The 20,453-nt window shown below is 44.3% G+C and overlaps 1 protein-coding gene across 1 annotated transcript in view; it reads right to left on the bottom strand.

Annotated features, from left to right (window-relative positions):
- Positions 1-20,453, bottom strand: part of ATP2C1 (ATPase secretory pathway Ca2+ transporting 1) — a 163,406-nt gene that overhangs the window by 93,642 nt on the left and 49,311 nt on the right. Inside the window, 5 exon segments of the mRNA XM_073632757.1 lie at positions 3,337-3,404; positions 3,566-3,622; positions 4,916-5,005; positions 5,151-5,267; positions 12,752-12,862. Of these exon segments, the coding sequence (XP_073488858.1) occupies positions 3,337-3,404; positions 3,566-3,622; positions 4,916-5,005; positions 5,151-5,267; positions 12,752-12,862 (443 nt within the window).

Here is a 20,453-nt window from a genome sequence, read left to right as displayed (position 1 = left end):
ATTATTAAGTGGAGATGTTCTTAGTCAACTGTTAAGGAGAGGAGTCTGCCCAACTGTGCAAGACTAAAAGGTAAGGCTGGAGTTCAGCGTTAAAAAATATATAGTAGTCATTTTTGCTGTAGAGCTGAACTCTAAGATTAATCTTTTTTTTTTTTTTTAATTTACATTGGGTCAGCTTGGTTACCTGTAATCAGAAAGTCGCTCGCTCAGCACCATAGAGAAAATGGCTTGCATTCTTTTCAATGCATACAAGGCTTCTCAGATTTTGGGGAAGGGGAGAGGAGGAGAGCTGGGGCCTGATGCCACAATCTACCCTTGTACAGTCGGAGAATGCCCTGTACTCATTGAAAATATACAACACACTTTCTCAATGGAGGAGGAACTGAGTGAGCAACTTCTGTGCTCATTGTGCCAGAACAGGAATTTGGGCTGTGAAACTGATCTGTGTCTCTCCTCCCCTGACGTCCTGACACGGGGAGGGCAATATGGCTGGCTGGCAGCAGCATCCAAGTTTACTGGGTTGCAACATTATTTTACTTGTAAGTGAAATAGAACATACAGTATGTATATAAAAGGTTGTCAAATGTTAACATGCAGTACAGCTACATCTTATTTTTTTCATATGAAAATGGATTTAAAAAAAAAAAAAAATTCTGAAATAAAATGGCACTAATTGTTACAATATATCTAATACATGGGTATGGTATGTGTAAATATGCACATATAGGCGGTAGCCACTTCAAGGCATGGTCACTTTTCTCCCATGTTCGTCGGGGGGGGGGGGGGGGGGCGGGGGGCAAAAGGTCAGCAACTACAAATGCTCTACCTGCTGACTTTTACTATAAAGGACACTTACCTGTCCAGAGATCCAGCTCTGTCCTCACTTGAGCTGATCATTCACTGGTCTTTGGGATCACAGAGCCAGCATGTCTAGTGTGGGAAGCCAGCTATTACTCCCTGCAGCTTCGCAGTAAGCTTACCACTGTGCATGCGTCAGTCACGCTTCACTTTGTGAATGGTCGTGTGGCCTCTTTGAACCTGTGACGTGTCCCAAGAGGTTGAAGGCAGGGAGGGGTGGAGGAAGTAAAGCTTCCAACAGAAGTGGGAGGCCGGTACCTGCCAAAACTGGGTACCCGCCCCCTACCCCATCAAGAAAAAAAAAAAAAAGAATAAATCTCCAATATATTTAGAGGATGGGGAAGAGGATATTTAAAGGCGCACCTTCTCTTTTAGGGAGTTTAATTCTATACCCAACACAGAAAAAAAAAAAAAATGAACATAAAATAAGGAAATATGTATATTTACTATAGCTAATCAAACACGCAACCGTGAAGACAGTTAGGGTTGTGAATAGCAGTACTTTCCGGTTAAACTTAGAAAGCAGGTCCTATGCAGACGGGTTCCCGAGACAATCCAAATGCGGCATGTCGGGTCATGTGACATTGCAGCAGTTGCACGCTGTTTGTACCAACGTCAATAGAGACCTTAATCCGAGCTGCCCCTCTGGCTTTAAGCTGTTTGGCAGCCGACGAGCAAGTTTCTGCTGACTTTCACAGTCCCACTGCCCCTGCTAATTGCCTGTCCGTTTCATTATAGCTGACCTAACTACAGTTTTCACATTAATTCTGCTTACAAAGCTTGTGTTCTCATTTTTAGTCACATGAACCAAAACGACCTAATCTTTTGCACAGACGGTTGCTTTATTTTTTAACTATCATTTGCTCAGATTTTCCACAGAGAGGTTGAAATGGTTTGGACAGATCTAATTTTTCAATAATCCCTACAAAAGGCAAAACAATTATATAATCATGTTACCATACATTACCTGCATGATGATGAAAACAATCTATCCATGTAGGCATGATAATAAAGCTTTTAAAAACAGATCCTGTTCCATTAAAGCATGAATAACAGCACAGTGCTTGTGCTGTGTAATTTGGCCCCTTTTATTACCTAAAAAACCTGGCTGATCCTGCCTGGCTAGGCCCTCCCAACTGTAAATTGACCATGGTTTATCATGGCTGCCAGCCCTGACACTGGTCAGTTTATGTGCCTCCTCAACTGCAGCTATCTGCAGCTCTCCTCTCTGCTCTCCCCATCCTCTCCCCCCTCCCCACCGGTCAGCTCCGTCCACTCCCCAGCTCTCCCCTCCTGCTGCCATCATAACTACAATAAAAACATACAATCCCCTCTGTAAAACATGTGCCCCAGTGTCTGTGTTATATTAAAAAGATGCCGATTTGTACCTATATCAGAGCATCTCCCATCGCTCATGTGACTCCTCGGCTCTATCTCTTCCCCTGGTGACGTCAACAGGAGTTCTCGGCTCCTCCCACTGTAGCTGTCAGCCAGGGAGAGGAGAGAGCTGAGGAGTCACGTGAAGGCTGGGAGACACTCTGATATATGTTACAGATCGGCATCTTTGTTATATAAACACAGACACTGAGGCACATAATGTTATTTTACAGAGGGGGATGGTATGTTTTTATTGTAGTGGCTTAACAACCCCTTTAAGTGGAAAAAAAAAAAAAAAATACCACAAACCCAAACTACCTTTCCCCTACTGAAAACCACTCATCACCTACTCCAGGGGGAAAATGTTTTTTTTTTTTTTTTTCACCCTGGAAGGATGTTTTTTTTTTTTTTTTTTCATCCTACACCCCCCCCCCCCCACTCCTGACGTAGCCCGGCTCTTGAAGTCTTCTGGGTAATGCAAATCACACATCCCAGAATGCATTGGCTTCCGGGTAGACCAATTGTATGTCATTAGCGGACTGGCCGCATGAACCTGGAAGAGACAGACGGTTTCCGATGATGCCAGAGGAAAAAAAAAAAAAAAAAAAAAAAAGAAGGATGGTGGGCAGGGGACCCGCTGTGTATAAGCTGAGTAGTGAATCATAGCATAACAATGCTGGATTCGCTGGGCAGGTGAGGATGTGATTTGGTGATAAAAGTTAAGAATAAGCTTAAAAACAAACTGCAGATAAACGAGGGAAATTGACTTCCTCTTTAAAGTGGAACTTCAGCCAAAAGAGGAAGTTCCGTTTGTTTGCATGCTCCCCCTCCATTGCCACATTTGGTAACTTTGTTTGGGGGGGGGGGGGGGGGGGGGGAGCAGGTACCTGGTTTTGGCAGGCATTCGCTCCCACTTCCATTCAGATTACCGCAGAAGTTCAGCCCACTCTTGCTCCCCCCCCCCCCCCCCTGCAGCCTTCTGGGACACATCACAGGTCCCAGAAGATTGCTGAACCATTCACAAAGTGGCAGCGTGGCTCTCGCTTATGCAGCAGGAAACCTGCTGTGGAGCCGGAAGGCTTCACTGCCAGTTTCCCTTACCTAAGATGCCGGCACCTGCAGGAAAAGACGACTGAAGAATCAGCTCGGGTAAGGACATCGCTGGATCCCTGGACAGGCAAGTGTCATATTAAAAGTCAGTAGTTACAGTATTTGTAGCAGCTGCCTTTTTTGGGGGGGGGACTGGAGCTTCACTTACAGCAGAAGTAATTATTATTATATAAAACCGTCATATTAGAGACACTAAGCAAATATTTCATAGCATAAATACACAGGTAAAAAGGCAGCTTACCTGAACAAAGGCAACTGTGACGACAATAAGTATTGCCTGCCAAAATACAATAAAAGACAAGGTTAAGCTATATAAACCTGTATTATTATCTGTGCCAATGGCAGGATTAACTACTTTCACTTGAAATTACTGTAACATGCTGGAAACGAATGAGCGCCACTTCTGTTAGCAGATTACCACTTTAAAACCGAAAGAGAAGCCAAAACTCTATTTAACATTTAAAATGTATACCGAGCATTCATCAAACATGTCCATGCAACTGCTAGTAGTTTGCCCAAAAAACTCTATTACAAGCTATACAGGGAGCTCATTAATTAGGCCAATAAAATGGAGCATGCTTTTTCGAATCCTAGTGGTACGAGCTCTCTCTGCTGAGCAGAGTTCTTTATCAGACATCAGTACCACTAGATTCTGCTCTGGGCACTTTTAGCGGAGCTTGAATACAAAGCTGCACAAAGGGCACCTTGAAATAAGGCAAATGTAATCAAAAATATACAATTACTTCATCAAAAAACACATACATTTCTAACATTTTTTTTTGTCACTTTCATGCCCGCTAACGCTGCAATAAATCACACAATGAAATAATTTGAATGTAAGAGAACAAAGTGTAAGAAAATGTTGATTCCTGAATATTCATTAGCCTGTCCAGAAATAATGGCTGAACAATCGTGAAGTGCTTTGATAAATGGCACAGAAGTACGATTTCTTGCTTAGCTGAATAGCTAATAAATAAGCCAAGGCTAGAAAACCACAGCAGTCATTACGGTGTGCTAAGGGAGACTCAAAACACTTCAGGGACAAAATTGTTTTCTGCAAGTTTTCACAAGAAATTGTCCATGTCCTCAGAAAAGATTGCTGCAGGCTTATAAAAGATCTGCAATTATTTAGAAGAGGCAAGGGTCCAATCTTTTTTTTTTTAAATCAGACAAAAAAACACTTCTAAGATTAGAAGTATGTGTGCTGTCACTGTTCATCGCACCTACTGAAAATGAGGGATGTTTAGCTGTCAAGCCAGTTCAACAACAAACATGTTCAGCGTCGTTGACTTAATTCAAAAGTTCAAATCAGAAGTCGATTTTGCTGAATTCTTGGTCAGTGACCCAGTAAATATTGAAGTTAAAGAGCACGAGAACCAGAAAACTAGCACTTACAAAAAGCAAAAGGTAACCAATGACAGCCCATGCTCTCAGCACAGACTTCCTACAAATCATACATCATTTCTGGGTAGATGTAGTTAATCGCGCTTATTTTCCTATAAAAACCAACAGCCAGCTATTATTACCAATGCCAATAAACCAGTAATCAGAGGATTCATGGATCACTTACCACGGTGATACTGACGGCATCATCAAACTGATGCATTAAAATGCTGATTACAGCAGAGGCCAGCAGGAGCATAAGAAGTGGATTTTTAAACTGGACAAAAAAAAAGATAAAATTAGTGGCGGGTACTGAAAACATTTTTATTAGTGTCTATAGGCAGCAAAGTTTAAGGGAACCTCTTGGGGTTCTAATCAACTAAACCAAAATTTAACCACATTTCATATCACACCCCGAATACCTGTGCAATGTATTTCTTCCACAAAGGTTCATCTTCACCGATATCAAATTCATTCCATCCATGGGAGGTTCGCCTATGACACACTTCAGCATTGTTTAAACCACTCTGAAGATCAGCCTGCAAAGTAAACCCACACATAAACATAAACATAAATCTTTTACATTGCCTAGTGTGCAATTCTAATTTAAAAAAGGTAACATCAAACAAAGGGAAATGTGCAGGGCTGTTAAGGTTTTCAAAATTCAAATTCCCTCAAATTCAGAATCTATTCAAAACATAGGTCAAGTCAGATCTTTCTGAGTTTAAGCACCTCAATACCGCGACATGGCCGAAACACGGCTACAGCGCGGCTCTCTTGTTCTGGAGGGTGTCCATGTTAGTGTTCGTGCCCATTTCCATGTGAAGTCTCTTAAATCCTACTCCCAGGAGACTGTATGACACCCCACTAATAATCATCCCCCCCTGCCTCCTCTCACCAATCCAATGCCGTCCAAGCTGCAGCCCCTCTCTCCTCTATTCCTGGACTTACAGGAGACACTGAGGGCATAGGCTCCCGCTGCTGTCAGTCAAACTCCTATGAGGAAGGGGTGGGGCATTATTTATCGATGTTGTGTGCATCTATGGATGCATGCAGCCCAGATGGGGTGCGTACACACACAGGTGCCCCCATAGTACTAGGCTTACTAAGGGGGCACCCGTAGAAGGAACTGCACTGGCAGGGAATCGCCAAAGAAGAAGAAACTGCTCTGTGCAATATCGTTGCACAGAACAGGTAAGAATAACCACTTTTTTGTATTTAAAAAAAAATACATAAAAAATGAAATAAATAAATAAATAAAAAACAAACAAAAACACACGTTTGCATTTAATATCACCAACGCAAAAGGGTACCTTCTATTCCTCAAAGCCTACTCCAATTTGTTTTTCTTTTTTTCTGCTGTGACTTGATTTCCTCCTAAAGGGTGGGTTTGTTTATTCTCTATGGTCCCGCTGTAAGCAGGAACATAGCCACCATCTCTCGCTCGCTTCCAAGATGGACTAGGCCAGTGATGGCGAAACCTTGGCACCCCAGATGTTTTGGAACTACATTTCCCATGATCCTCATGCACTCTGCAGTGTATTTGAGCATCATGGGAAATGTAGTTCCAAAACATCTGGGGTGCCAAGGTTCGTCATCACTGGACTAGGCTATGATAGGATTTGTAGTGGGCATACGGTAGTGCACATGACCATAAACTTACATGTACTGCTTGTTCCAAATAAATAGACTTGAGGGAGAGGAAGTTTCAGAGATCACTGAGAAAATTATAAGGAGATAGAAAAACACAGATTACAGGGCCTTTAAAGCAGAGTTCCACCCACATTTTTCACTCCTCACCATGCAGCACTAACGTCACACCGGTTCACCAGAATAGGAAGAGAGACGTCCATGCCCAAGCGGCAGCAGCCGCCACCCATGGAGGCTAATGACGCCCCCCCCCCATAAGGTGACCCAGATGGAAAAATTTAAATACGCCAGCGTCAGTGTGCATGGCATGGAAGTGTAAAGCCGATTCATGGTAGAGACGAGACCGCCCGATCCCTCGCTGCGAATCGCAGCTTCCGAACACAGGAAAGTAAAGAAACAACACAACAAAACCCAGTCCCACAAAAATGACCAGACCTACACACACACACACACACACACACACACACACACACACACACACACACGAGGTTGCTGATTGCAAAATGAAAGTAAAAGGGGTAATTCAATTAATTACCCCTTTTACTTTCTGATGTGAGCAAGTACACAGCAAAAACCAAAACAAAAAAACGCCCTAGATCAAATAGGAACAAAATGATCACAGGCTCCCTAATAGTCATTTACACAGCTCCATCCCAACATAAATGTGGACTAAAGGGAACAATTTGTGACTTTAGATGAGACATGGGTCACATGTCTCCATCCCTGAATATGTATTTGGGGGGGGGGGGGGGGGGGGGGGGGATTTTGGGACTTTGAACGAGGTAAGTGCATATGGCTATAAGATGAGTCAATATCCCAGAACATGTTTTTATTGGTAAAACAACAAGGAACGTGGCAAAAATGATACATGCAGCAATGAACAAAAATTGTCAATCAAATGTTACAGACCATTTATGGAAACAAACATTGATAGCAACCAACCAACATGTGGTAGGGAACAAATCCTGTATGTAATGAAAACATTTAAAATACACGGTGGGTGGAGAACACAAGATGATGTGATGAGTAAAAGGATTTGCAGGGGAGAAAGTGCATCCAAATAAGCCCAACGCGTTTTGAGGGTAATACCACTCTTCAGGGGCGGATGCACACATCTATAAGACCCCTTTCACACTGGGGCGGTTTGCAGGCGCTATTGCGCTAAAAATAGTGCCTGCAAACCGACCCGAAACAGCTGCTGCTGTGTCTCGCTTTCACACTGAAGCGGTGCGCTAGCAGGACGGGAATAAAAGTCCTGCTAGCAGCATCTTTGGAGCGGTGAAGGAGCGGTGTATACACCGCTCCTGCCCATTGAAAACAATGGGGCAGCGCGGCAATACCGATGGCAAAGCGCCTCTGCAGAGGCGCTTTGCGGTGGTTTTTAACCCCTTCTCAGCCGCTAGCGGGGGTAAAACCGCCCCGCTAGCGGCCGAATACCACCGCTAAAATAATAGCGGCGCTTTACCGCCGACGCACCTCCCGCCCCAGTGTGAAAGGGGCCTAAAACAAAACATGAGTACACCAGTATGATCCAATGTTATACCACTCAGCAGGGAGGATATGTCCAAAAAAAAAAAAAAAAAAAGGGAAAGAGTTGCTCATCCCTAAAGTACTTACGCTGTGATAGGTCTGGAACATGGGAGACGATGAATCAGAGGCTGCCCAAATTGTCTGTGATGGGAGCTGTGGAAGGGCCCCACAGAAAGGAGGACCGAGCACACATACATGATCACCAAAAGGCAAAATACACAAATCCAGACGGTGACGTGAGTGGGCTTTATATTTAAGCACTTACAGACCGCACACCGTCGTTCTACGTCGGTACTTTGAAGAGGGATATTGTTGTGATGGCAGCAGCTAGCTACCATAAGCCCAGTATCCTCTTCTTCAGCAGGTGGTCCACTTTCAGATAAAAGTGGTCTCTGTGGCAGATTCGTCGTAAGATCACTTTTATCGGCGGCGGGAGATGGCCCCACCCCCAATCCAGCCACGCTTCGGTGCCCTCCGCCGCTTACTGGAGCCGCCGGCAGCGGTGGAGGCGATCGGGTCTGCTCTGCTTGAGGTTGGCCCCCACCCGTCTCCATACCACTGCAGGGTGGAAGCGACGTCAAAGCGTCACTTCCGCCCATAGCTCTTAAAGACATTTTTGATGTATCAATTTTAGTGTAAATATGAGATTGGAGGTCTTTTTGATCCCAGATCTCATATTTAAGAGGTCCTGTCATGCTTTTTTTTCTATTACAAGGGATGTTTACTTTCCTTATAATAGGAATAAAAGTGACACCATTTTTTTTTTTAAAGAACAGTGTAAAAATAAAAAAGGTAAAATAAATAAGAAAAAAAAAAAAAATTTATTTTTTTGAAACACGCCCCGGTCCCGCACAGCTCGCGTGCAGAAGCGAACGAATATGTGAGCAGCGCCCACATGTGAAAACGGTGTTCAAACCACACATGTGAGGTATTGCCACGATCGTTAGAGCGAGAGCAATAATTCTAGCCTTGGACCTCCTAACTCACAACATGCAACCTGTAGAAAATTTAAAACAAGTTTGTCGCTATTCCACAAGCGGGCGTCATTTTGTAGCGTGACATGTTGGGTATCAATTTACTCAGTGTAACATTATCTTTCACAATATAAAAAAAAAAATGGGCTAACTTTACTGTTGTCTTATTTTTTAATTGAAAAAAAGTGTATTTTTTAAAAAAAAAGTGCGCTTTTAAGCCGGCTGTGCAAATACTGTGCAACAGAAAGTATTGCAACGGCCGCCATTTTATTCTCTAGGGTGTTAGAAAAAAATTGATAGAGATCTATATATATATATATATATATATATATATATATACATACATACACACACATATACAGTGGGGACGGAAAGTATTCAGACCCCCTTAAATTTTTCACTCTTTGTTATATTGCAGCCATTTGCTAAAATCATTTAAGTTCATTTTTTCCTCATTAATGTACACACCGCACCCCATATTGACAGAAAAACACAGAAAAAAAAACTTAAAAAATAAAAACTGAAATATCACATAGTATTCAAACCCTTAGCTGTGACACCCATATATTTAACTCGGGTGCAAAAAAAAAAAAAATGATTAGAATTTATATAGAATTTTTTTTAGTGTAAAAATAAAAATATAAGCAAAGAAAAAAAAAAAAAAAGAAAAAAAATGCACCATCCCTCCGTGTTCACACGCCAAAGCAAACGCATACGTAAGACACGCCTACAAATGTTAACAGCATTCAAACCACACATGTGAGTTATAGCTGTGATCGTTAGAGCAAGAGCAATAATTTTAGCACAGGATCGCCTCTAACTATAAACAGGCAACCGGTAAACATTTTTAAAGGGGCGCTATATTGAGATTTTTAAGTACCGTAGTTTGCCGCCATTCCACGAGTGTGCGCAATTTTAAAGCGTGAAATGTTAGGTATTGATTTACTCTGCTCTTACTCAAGACAGCTACAGCTAGAAATGTTAGAGGGTTGTTTCTCAACGTGTATTCTCAATAAAAAGCACGGAGACCTGAATGGGTGGGCAAATTTAATTGCGTTTTCAGTTTGTGGTACTCGGATACAGTTAAGTTCTGCTTTAATCTTAGCTTGGAGAGAATTTGAGGCCTATTTGGAGGAGAATTTGTGATCAGCCTAGGCCAAAGATTCAAGCTTTCAACATGATTTCTGTGAAATGCCACAGATAAAACCCAACCTGCAATTAAGGGATCAACACCGGTACTAGCAGGCAAATGAAACAAGCATGATAAAACGCATCTAGATTATAAATATATATGCTTTATTAACTGAAAGAGTCCTATCCAGCAAATAAATACACCTATGCACGCCAGGATTACAAGCATGCAAGTACTGACTGCTTACAGTTGATTGTCCCATAGTGGTATTAACCCTAAAACCAAAGATGTAATTTACTGCAGTTTTCTTTTTTTAGCCCCCCCCCTCTCTCTGTTTTCACCTGGTGTCCTGGCCTGCAACACCTCCTGTAATAGGGTGCCACCCTTCTGGATGAAAGAGCACAGGGGTCACCTTTGGACAGCAGTATGGTCAGTCTTGGTGGATGGGAGTGTTAGTGTATTTAAATCTTCTAGTAAATCTAACAAATTGAAGCCAAACAGCATTTTTTGGGGGAAAAAGGTTTGACGTAAATAACACTGATCATTGTAAGCTCCCCTGTCAGTGTTGAATGGTTTGTCTCATCCCTGTAACTGACACATCTGCAAGAGAGCCTATTCTTTTTTTAAGAAAAAAAGACTTATTGGCTGGATCCCCAAGAAAAAAAGCCTAAACCAGAAAAACGAATGCAGCCATCACATCTGAAATTTGTTACACTGCAAAACAATAATTATCTGCTTTAATACTGCTTTAATTAACAGGGCGAACTATGGGCTCAACCACAGATCGACTTTTCTTCAAAATGCAGGCGCCCCCTGTGATACGAGCATTAATATACCGAAGGAGGAAAAAAAAAAAAAAAAAAAAAGGTACAGGAAATTCAACACTAAAAAAAACAATTCATATGCACTTTGTCGAATTGTCACAGATAAAACTCAACCTGTAATTGCTGTGCTGAGGAAGGTGCACTAAGCAGCACAACCCGCAGACAGACCTTTTTTTCCTATTGTTTTAAGTGCTATTCAGTGCAATCTTCTGACATCAATCATTTGTGCCTTTATTTTATGAAAAGAAAACTGAACAATCATGCTGATTCAATTACACAAGTTTTGACCACTGCCACCTATTTAAAATAGTATCCAAAGAATTTAAAAATATTTACAAAAATTGTATTTGTAAAAATTAGCATCAGTTTAAATTGCACACAATGGAAATTTAAATAAAATGTACTCAAAGTGACACTTATGCCTCGTTTCCACTGAGCGGATCGGTTCGGGTCGGTACAGTTTGGAAGGCATAGAATGATCCGGCCTATTCAGGTAAGCGTTTCCACTGCAAGTCGGACCACCAGGGGCCATACGTGGGTTTAGAAAAAATGCCTAGCATGGCGTCACACGTCCGCCAATCAGTGGAATGTATCGTAGCTCCGCCCTAACCGAACCGTACCATTTTCTATGGCCCCACATCTGAAGCAGGACACGGAATGGTGCGGTTCGGTTGGATGGGCCGCTTTCATAATGGAAACACTCAAAATAGCGTACCGTACCAAACCGCTCCGTGAAAACAAGGCAAAAATGATATCCTTATTCTCCATATAAAATAATCCACACACATCCACTACTTTAGTGCCCTGTAACCATTTTTCATTACATCGTTTCTTACTGTGATTTTGTGCTCCTTGTAAAGTCCTCCATAAGCTCCTGATCCTCTGCTTTTCCCCCCTCACTTCTGTTTGTTTAGAACAAGTAGCGCATGTTAGTTTAATTAATGTGCACTGCTCTAAATACATTACAAATCCCTATAAATCCCACAGTCCATCTCAAGAGTGAGCAAAAGAAAAAAAAAAAAAAAGAAGAAGGAGGAAGGTGGCTGTGGTCCCACATCCAGTGGGACCATGGAGAGCAAAATGTAGCCACTAAGAGGAAGTTGCATGACAGCAGCAAAAAAAAAAAAAAAAAAAAAATGAAAATTACATACTTGAACAGAATTTGATTTTTTCTTTAAGTCTATTTATATTCTAAATTTCTATATAATTTCTACATTTCTAATTTCTATTCTATTACTATTCCAGGTAGTCTACATAATACAGATAAATGCAATACAGAATGTTTAAAGTAAAACATAACCGCAGACAGAAGAATAGTTCTACAAACTAAACAAACAAATCATATCGGAGTTCCTGCATGATTCTTATCACAATAACTCAAGAATAAGAAGTGGAAGAAGGTTTCAGGAATAGCAGCATAAATTCACTTCTTTTGCAGTGTAGTTATTTTTTAAAACATCTTTAATTCCATGACAGAAGGCCCCTTTCACACGATCGGACCGTTCAGGTCCACCGTCAAAACTGACAGGCGGACCTGAACGGGCCCTCCATGTTAGCCTATGGAGCGACGGATGTCAGCGGAGACATGTCCTCTGACATCCGACCTGGTCCGATCCGCTGAAAGCAGACGGATGGCCCTACGTCAGTAGCTGGCGGATCGGATCGGGTGAGATCTGATGAAAACAGACATGCTGTCCGTTTTCATCCGTTCCCTCCATAAGCAGCAGCGGCGCCTGACAAGCCCCTCCCCGCTCAGTGATCAGAGAGGGACCTGTCATCCACCGGCTCAGCGGAGATGAACGGACTGATCTCCCACTGAGCCGGCGGACCGAGGCGGGCTCCGTGGAAACGGAGTCCGCCTCGTGTGAATGAGGCCACAATGAAACAAAACAATTATAAAAAAAAAATCCCACCTTAAGGATCCAAGCAACTTCACTGACTGGTAATTCACTCGCTTTTTTCGAAGACAACACAGGAATCATTGTATCATTTTCAGGGTTCGAGGTTTCATGAAATTTTGAAGCCTGCAAGAAAAAAATAAAATTTTAGTCTTCAGCATTTTGTTCATTAAAAGTAGTACAATTATATGATAATCCAAAAGATTTTAAACAAAACTCCAAATAAAGAATACCAAAAAAAAAAAAAGTTGATAAAACCCCAATCAATTGTGTTAAATAAAATTACACTTTTCAACTCAGCATTTTAGCATATTACACTCCTTCCTTTTATTCCATAAAAAATATTGGCATAAAGCAAGCTTGACAAACTTTCAAGAGCTGGAGTGAGGCCTCATTCATAGTATTTATGCATTTGAGTATTCCAGGCTGAGCTACTGCAACTATCTGCATCCAGTTGTTATATTAGCTGTTATATTAGCTACCAGAATATGCTGGATTTGTGCTGTACATACATGCTGTGTGAATGAAGCCTAAAACTTCAAAAAATAAACGGTAATAATCCTCTCCCTACTGTGTAGGCACTACCCCAGTATGCATTGATTCCTGTGTAAATTACACTGGCAGTGAAGGGGTTAACCACTAGGGGGCAGCGAAGGGGTTAAGTGTGTCCTAGGGAGTGATTCTAACTGTGGGGGGGGAGGTGTTACATGTGACATCAATGATCACCGCTCCCGATTACAGGAAGCTGTGATCAGTGACAGTGTCACTAGGCAGAACGGGGGAAATGCTGGTTTACATTAGCATTTCCCCATTCTTCAGCTCCGTGAGACGATCGCGAGTATCCCCGCGGACAAAGAGTCCGCGGGACCCGCAATCACACTCACGGAGCTCGCAGCAGGGTCGCCGGCGGCATGCACGCGACCACACGGCAGCAAATTCAAAAGGGACGTACAGGTACGCACATTTGCGCAGCCGTGCCATTCTGCTGACGTATATGTACATGCGGCGGTCGGCAAGCGGTTAAGGTTTAAAAAAAAATAAATAAATCAAACAATTATATCCAGCAAGGTGGATGCAGCAGATAAGATGCTGCATCTGTCTCCCACAGGCTCTGTAGCGATCAATCGTTGATCACTCAGTTCTCTCATATGCTGAGCAGAGAACCAGGCCTCTCTGCTTTCCCCTCTTGCGCTCACTGAAGCGCTGGGATTTGGAGGTTACGGGAGGGACTGGCTCAGGCTCTCAGTGGATCGCTGAGAAACTGAGCCAGCTGCCAGTCCAGGCTTCTGGGCGGATCCCAACCATATGGTCAGGCTCTTTTCAGACCTTCGACAGGTTCTGAAGTCAACCTACAGCGGGCTTCAGCTGGCTGTTGGCTGAAAACGATTCACAGGAGTGCAGAATAAATTACACTCCTGTGATCCATAGGAGAAGTACGGGCAAAAAAGCTTTGGCCATACTTCTCCTTTAGGATGGGTTCACACTAGAACATGCAGCGGCTCTCATCAGGAGTCAGGTGTGTCTCCATTCACTGTTTCAGGTCCGATTCCAGCTGAATTTTGGGCTGAATTTGGACCTGAAACGGACCAAAAGACACACAGGGCTCCTGTGCAATTCGCACCAGAGACGTGTGAATCGGCTTCATAGAGAGTCGGTCACAATCTTCTGCTATGTGAATTAGGTGCGGGGAAAACCGCATCCAATTCGCATAGCTGTGAAACCAGCCTTAAGGCCTCTTTCACGTGGGGGGGTATGTGCTGGTGCAGCATATATGCCATTATATTTTCCTCACCAAAAAGCCAAGGTGTGACATATAGCCACTGTGTACAGCACTCATATAATCACTTTGTGAGCACTGGTGTAGATCACGTACAAATGTATGCAAAAAATAGAAAATGTTCACTTTTTTCCCCATACACCCATGAGCTATATTCACGTTTACACAAACACAGTGTATGCCCAAGCACAGCAACGTGCAGCCATTCATATCTATGGGCAACTGTAGGCAGCAGCTCAGCTTTCCAGGTGGGAGAAATATGGCAAAATTTACATTGCAGAGGTACAGGTGTCCATGCGCATGAGACTTAAGGTAGACCGTAAATACTTGAAAGCTATAAACTTTAGGCATACAGAAGAAATATGTATATAGTGAAAGGTTTTACTTTCCAAATGGTTTGGGATTGTTACCACTCTTAAAAGGGGTTGTAAACCATCAAGGTTGTTCACCTTAATGCATCCTATGCATTAAGGTGAAAAACCTTTTGTGCTGCAGAACACCTCCCCCATTTTTCTTACCTGAGCCCGGTCGTTCCAGCGACAGGGACAAGCACAGCAACTCCAGCCGCTGTCTCGGGTCCTCATTGGATAGACTGATAGCAGCGGGAGCCATTGCCTCCCGCTACTGTCAATCAAATCCAGTGACACAGGAGCGGGGGGAGGGACAGGGCAGAGCCCTGTCTGTGTCAATGGACGCAGTGCCCCCATGGAAAGCGGCTCTCCGTGGGGGCACTTGAGAAGAAAAGGAACCAGGAGTTTCGCTGGGGGAACCCAGAAAAGGAGTATCGGGGCCACTCTGTGCAAAACCCTTGCACAAAGGAGGAAAGTATGACATGTTTGTTAATAAAAAATAAATAAATCCAAAGCTTTACAAATCACTTTAACCGGTTCCCGACCGACTCACGCAGATATACTGCGTCAGGATGGCTCTCCTGGGTGAAATCCTGTATATATTACGGCTTTGCCCTGGAGAGCCACCAGAGGGCACGCGCCCGCTGCACAGCAGGGGACCCGATGCGCGTGGAGCGATCTCGTGCACGAGAGCCAACACAAGGATTTGTGTGTGTAAACACATAAATCCCTGTGCTGTCAGAGGAGAGAAGACAGATCATGTGTTCCTACAACGTAGGGACAGCGATCTGTCATCTCTCCTAGTCCTATCCCCATACAGTTAGAACCCAGTGAGGGAACACATAGTTAACCCCTTCTCTGCCACTGACATTTTTACAGTATTCAGTGCATATTTATAGCACTGATCGCTCTATTAAACGTCAATGGTCCCAAACAATGTGTCAAAAGTCTCCGGATCTGTCTGTCACAATACTGCCATTACCAGTAAAAAAATACAAATAAAAAAAACGCCATAAATCTTTCCCATAAATTTGTAGACACTATAACTTTTGCGCAAACCAATATAAGCTTATTGTGATTTTTTTTACCAAACAATATGTAGAAAAATACATATTGGCCTAAACTGATAAAGAAATTTGCTTTTTTTAAAAAAAATTAGAGGGATATTATATCAAAAAGTAAAAAAATATTGTTTTGTTTTCAAAATTGTCACTTTTTTTGTTTAAAGTGCAAAAAACCGCAGAGGTGATCAAATACCACCAAAAGAAAGCTCTATTTGTGGGAAAAAAAAGACACAAATTTTGTTTGGGTACAGTATTGCATGACCGCGCAATTGTCAGTTAAAGCGACACAGTGCCGAATTTTAAAAAAGTGCTCTGGTCAGGAAGGGGGTAAAATCTTCCAGGGCTGAAGTGGGTAATAAAGACATAACCACTGACAGCCAAGTCAGTTGTTGGACCTCTCTGCAGACTACAATGAAATTAGCTAATGTAGCCATGTTTAGCACTCAAACCAGCCTGTGACTGACCAACAAAGGAGCAGCAGCACACTGTTGAAGTAGTCCTTCTGCTCCATTATTATAATACAAGATTTATATAGCACCAACAGTTTGCGCAGTGCTTTACAATATACAGGCAGACAATATAGCAACAATACAATTCAATACAAGAGTGTTAGCAGGGCCCTGCTCCTGCGAGCTTACAATCTAACCCAAAGTAGGCATGCTCAGTGTGGACAGGGCACTGTGCAGAGCGATGGAGCCTTGGCTGGCTGTTGTCTCTCAATCTCCCTGCCAGCAGTGCTACACTGAGGGGTTATTAGGGGCAGATATAAAGACAGAACTAGGAACTTGTACTAAATGTATGTAAAAATACATTTAATGATTTGTTAATAAATATATGCATATCAAATGGATTACCGCCCTGGATACAGCTTTATTGAGACAAGCAGAAAACATTACATGCCTTCTTCTGTCTGAGCACTTGCAGTTCTTTAGAATTATTAGATTGCCTTAAACAGGAAAGCACACCACACAGCTATAAGATTGCAGAGATGATTAAACATGCATGGAAAGCTTTATTAGTTGCAGATTTGGATAACATAAGAGGAATCTAATCTCAAATCAGCAAATGTTTCGCACTGATCATCCGAAAATGCGAGGTTTTGTACACACTGGGGAAATAAGTAGTATTCACATAATCTGCCATCAGTAGTCTGGCAAGTGCAGCATTCCTGGCATTAATGTGCCCATAGTCTTTTAGAAATCCACAGACCCTACAGCTGATAACATGACTACTGCTGGTACTGAATTATCAAATCCCATAACCTGTCTACCCAAGTGACAATCACTGCATAATTCACTCACTGCCTCCAGCCATTCTGCTGAGCCAGCACACCAAATGCTTTTTGCATTCGTTCTACCTGTTCCAGCATCTGGCACCATACATCTTCTTACAGCGACGAGTTTTCTAACCTGACTTGATATATTCCTATGTCCCTCCAAGCTTTAATGCTCATTAACTATTTAAAGGATGGAAACCAAATCTGCACATTGCCTTTCACATATCTCTAAAACAGACCATCTACTGAGTAACATGTGGCATCTGTGCCATGCGGAAGTTATCAGAGTGATGAGCGCTCCAGTGTTTATTAACCAGCCTAGAGACTGAAGGAAGTCCTTTACGGTCTGGAGATCCTCTAATAAGTTTTGGTATGACTTCGCCACCACTAGGAGGTCATCCAGGTAAGGGACAATAGTTATCACCTTTAACCACTTGCCTTCCAGGCCAATTCTGACATTTCTCTCCTACGTGTAAAAATCATCTTTTTTTTTGCTAGAAAATTACATAGAACTCCCAAACATTATACATGTTTTTTTAGCAGAGACCCTAGAGAATACAATGGCGGTCATTGCAACTTTTTATCTAGCACGGTATTTGCGCAGCAATTTTTCGAATGTGTTTTTTGGGGGAAAAAAACAGTTTTGGGCTTTCAAAAAAACAAAACAAGAAAGTTAGCCCAATGTTTTTGCATAATGTGAAAGATGAAGTTACGCCGAGTAAAAAGATACCCAACATGTCATGCTTCAAAATTGCACATGCTCATTGAATGGTGCCAAACTTCGCTATTTAAAAATGCCCTTAGGCGACGCTTTAAAAAATTTTTTTTAGAGATAACCGCTTCCCACCCGAAGCGGCGCGGTATTATTTAATACAGAAGCCGGGCGTGACGTCATAACATCGCGCCCAGCCTCCGAACGATCATAGAGACTCCAGCGACCATCTGGTCCACCGGAAATCTCTATGCTAAACATCCGGGCTGGCGGATCCTGTGACCGACTCACCGATCGTAGCGGTGAGTCGGTACAAGCACCGGAGGGCGGCGGGAGGGGGGGGGCGTCCCCTCTTACCTCCCGTAAGAAAGATCAAGCGGTGGAACAGCCACTATGATCATTCTTATGCTGTGCAGATTCGCCGGCTCTAAAAAACGATATCTGGATGATGTCTGTAGCTACAGGCATCACTCAGATATCCCCGCTCAAAGCCGAGGACGTCATTTGACGTACGGCGGGCGGGAAGTGGTTAACCTTAACGGAGCCAGCGCCTCCCCAACACCTTTGTAAAGATGTGTGGGGCTGAAGACAGACCGGAGGGGAGGGCTTAAAATTGAAAGTGCCAAATCTCTGATCCCATCTTGACCGCTAGTCTCAAGAATCTTTGGAAGGCTTGATGAATAGGGATGTTCAGGCATCCCTCAAATTGTGTTCCAGGATTTGCTTGTCTTCAGCTGAGAGAGCTTGCAATCTACTCTATTGCAACTTGCAATTTAAGACTTTACGTAAAGTCTCAGAAATCTTTTTCATTAAAGAGGTTGTAAACCTCGGGGAAAAAAAAAAAAAAAAAAAAAAAAAAAAAAAAAAAAAAAAACAAACCCTGCAAGACAAAGGCATAATGAGCTAGTATGCTTCGCATACTAGCTCATTATGAAATACTTACCTTAGAATGATGCCCTGAATCGGCATCGGTCCTCCTAGTACAGCGCGGACATCTTCCACCGTGAAGTTACTTCCGGGTTCAAAGCTTTGGCGCTGTGATTGGCCGGAGCTGCAATGATGTCACTTGCGCGCGGGAGCTGCCAGACATGACTCCTGAAGAAATGGCACCAATGTTGGCAGCAGCGCATATACTGAATATCTCCTAAACTGTGCAAGCTTGGGAGATATTCAAGGTAGAAACGATTAATCGATATTATCGATAATGAAAATCGTTGTCCACGATTTTAATTATTGATTAGTTGGTCTGCACCTTCCTCCTGTCCGTCCGTTAAATAAATCCCCACTCATGTGTCCTCGGCGCCGTCGTCTGTGACCAGGCACGTCCGTGGCACGCCTCTCCTCCTCCTCCTCACTGACGTCATCCCCACTGATCTTCTCATCCCCGCCCGCTGTTGCCTCGAGGGAACAGAGAGACGAGGGCGAGACGCCATGAGGAGAGCCGAGCTGCACATTGTGAAAGGTAACGGCTAATGGCTAATATAGAATATAAACACAGTAAAAACATAGTTACACAGTACAACATTCCTTTTTATGACCAGTGCCCCATCCTAACGCCTAAGTATTTCTGGGGGGGGGGGGGTCTTGGGGAGTGCCCCATCATTGGTGTTCTGGGGGGCGGCTGGAATAGTAGTGCCCCATCATTGGTTTTCCTGGGAGGAAGGGGGGGGGAGAATAGTCATAGTGCCCCATTGGTGACCCAGTGGAGGAGGAATAGCGCCCCATCATTGGTGTCCCCTGGGGGGGGAGATAGCGCCCCGTCATTGGTGTCCCCTGGGGGGGGAGATAGCGCCCCGTCATTGGTGTCCCCGGGGGGGGGGGGGGGCCGGCGCCCCGTCACTGGCGTCCCCGGGAGGACTAGCGCCCCGTCACTGGCGTCCCCGGGAGGACTAGCGCCCCGTCACTGGCGTCCCCGGGAGGACTAGCGCCCCGTCACTGGCGTCCCCGGGAGGACTAGCGCCCCGTCACTGGCGTCCCCGGGAGGACTAGCGCCCCGTCACTGGCGTCCCCGGGAGGACTAGCGCCCCGTCACTGGCGTCCCCGGGAGGACTAGCGCCCCGTCACTGGCGTCCCCGGGAGGACTAGCGCCCCGTCACTGGCGTCCCCGGGAGGACTAGCGCCCCGTCACTGGCGTCCCCGGGAGGACTAGCGCCCCGTCACTGGCGTCCCCGGGAGGACTAGCGCCCCGTCACTGGCGTCCCCGGGAGGACTAGCGCCCCGTCACTGGCGTCCCCGGGAGGACTAGCGCCCCGTCACTGGCGTCCCCGGGAGGACTAGCGCCCCGTCACTGGCGTCCCCGGGAGGACTAGCGCCCCGTCACTGGCGTCCCCGGGAGGACTAGCGCCCCGTCACTGGCGTCCCCGGGAGGACTAGCGCCCCGTCACTGGCGTCCCCGGGAGGACTAGCGCCCCGTCACTGGCGTCCCCGGGAGGACTAGCGCCCCGTCACTGGCGTCCCCGGGAGGACTAGCGCCCCGTCACTGGCGTCCCCGGGAGGACTAGCGCCCCGTCACTGGCGTCCCCGGGAGGACTAGCGCCC

This window comes from Aquarana catesbeiana, linkage group LG05 (genome assembly GCF_042186555.1).
Source record: "Aquarana catesbeiana isolate 2022-GZ linkage group LG05, ASM4218655v1, whole genome shotgun sequence".
NCBI classification, from domain to species: domain Eukaryota; kingdom Metazoa; phylum Chordata; class Amphibia; order Anura; family Ranidae; genus Aquarana; species Aquarana catesbeiana.
Note: the sequence above shows the minus strand (reverse complement) of the source record. Positions and strands in the feature narration are given on the sequence as shown.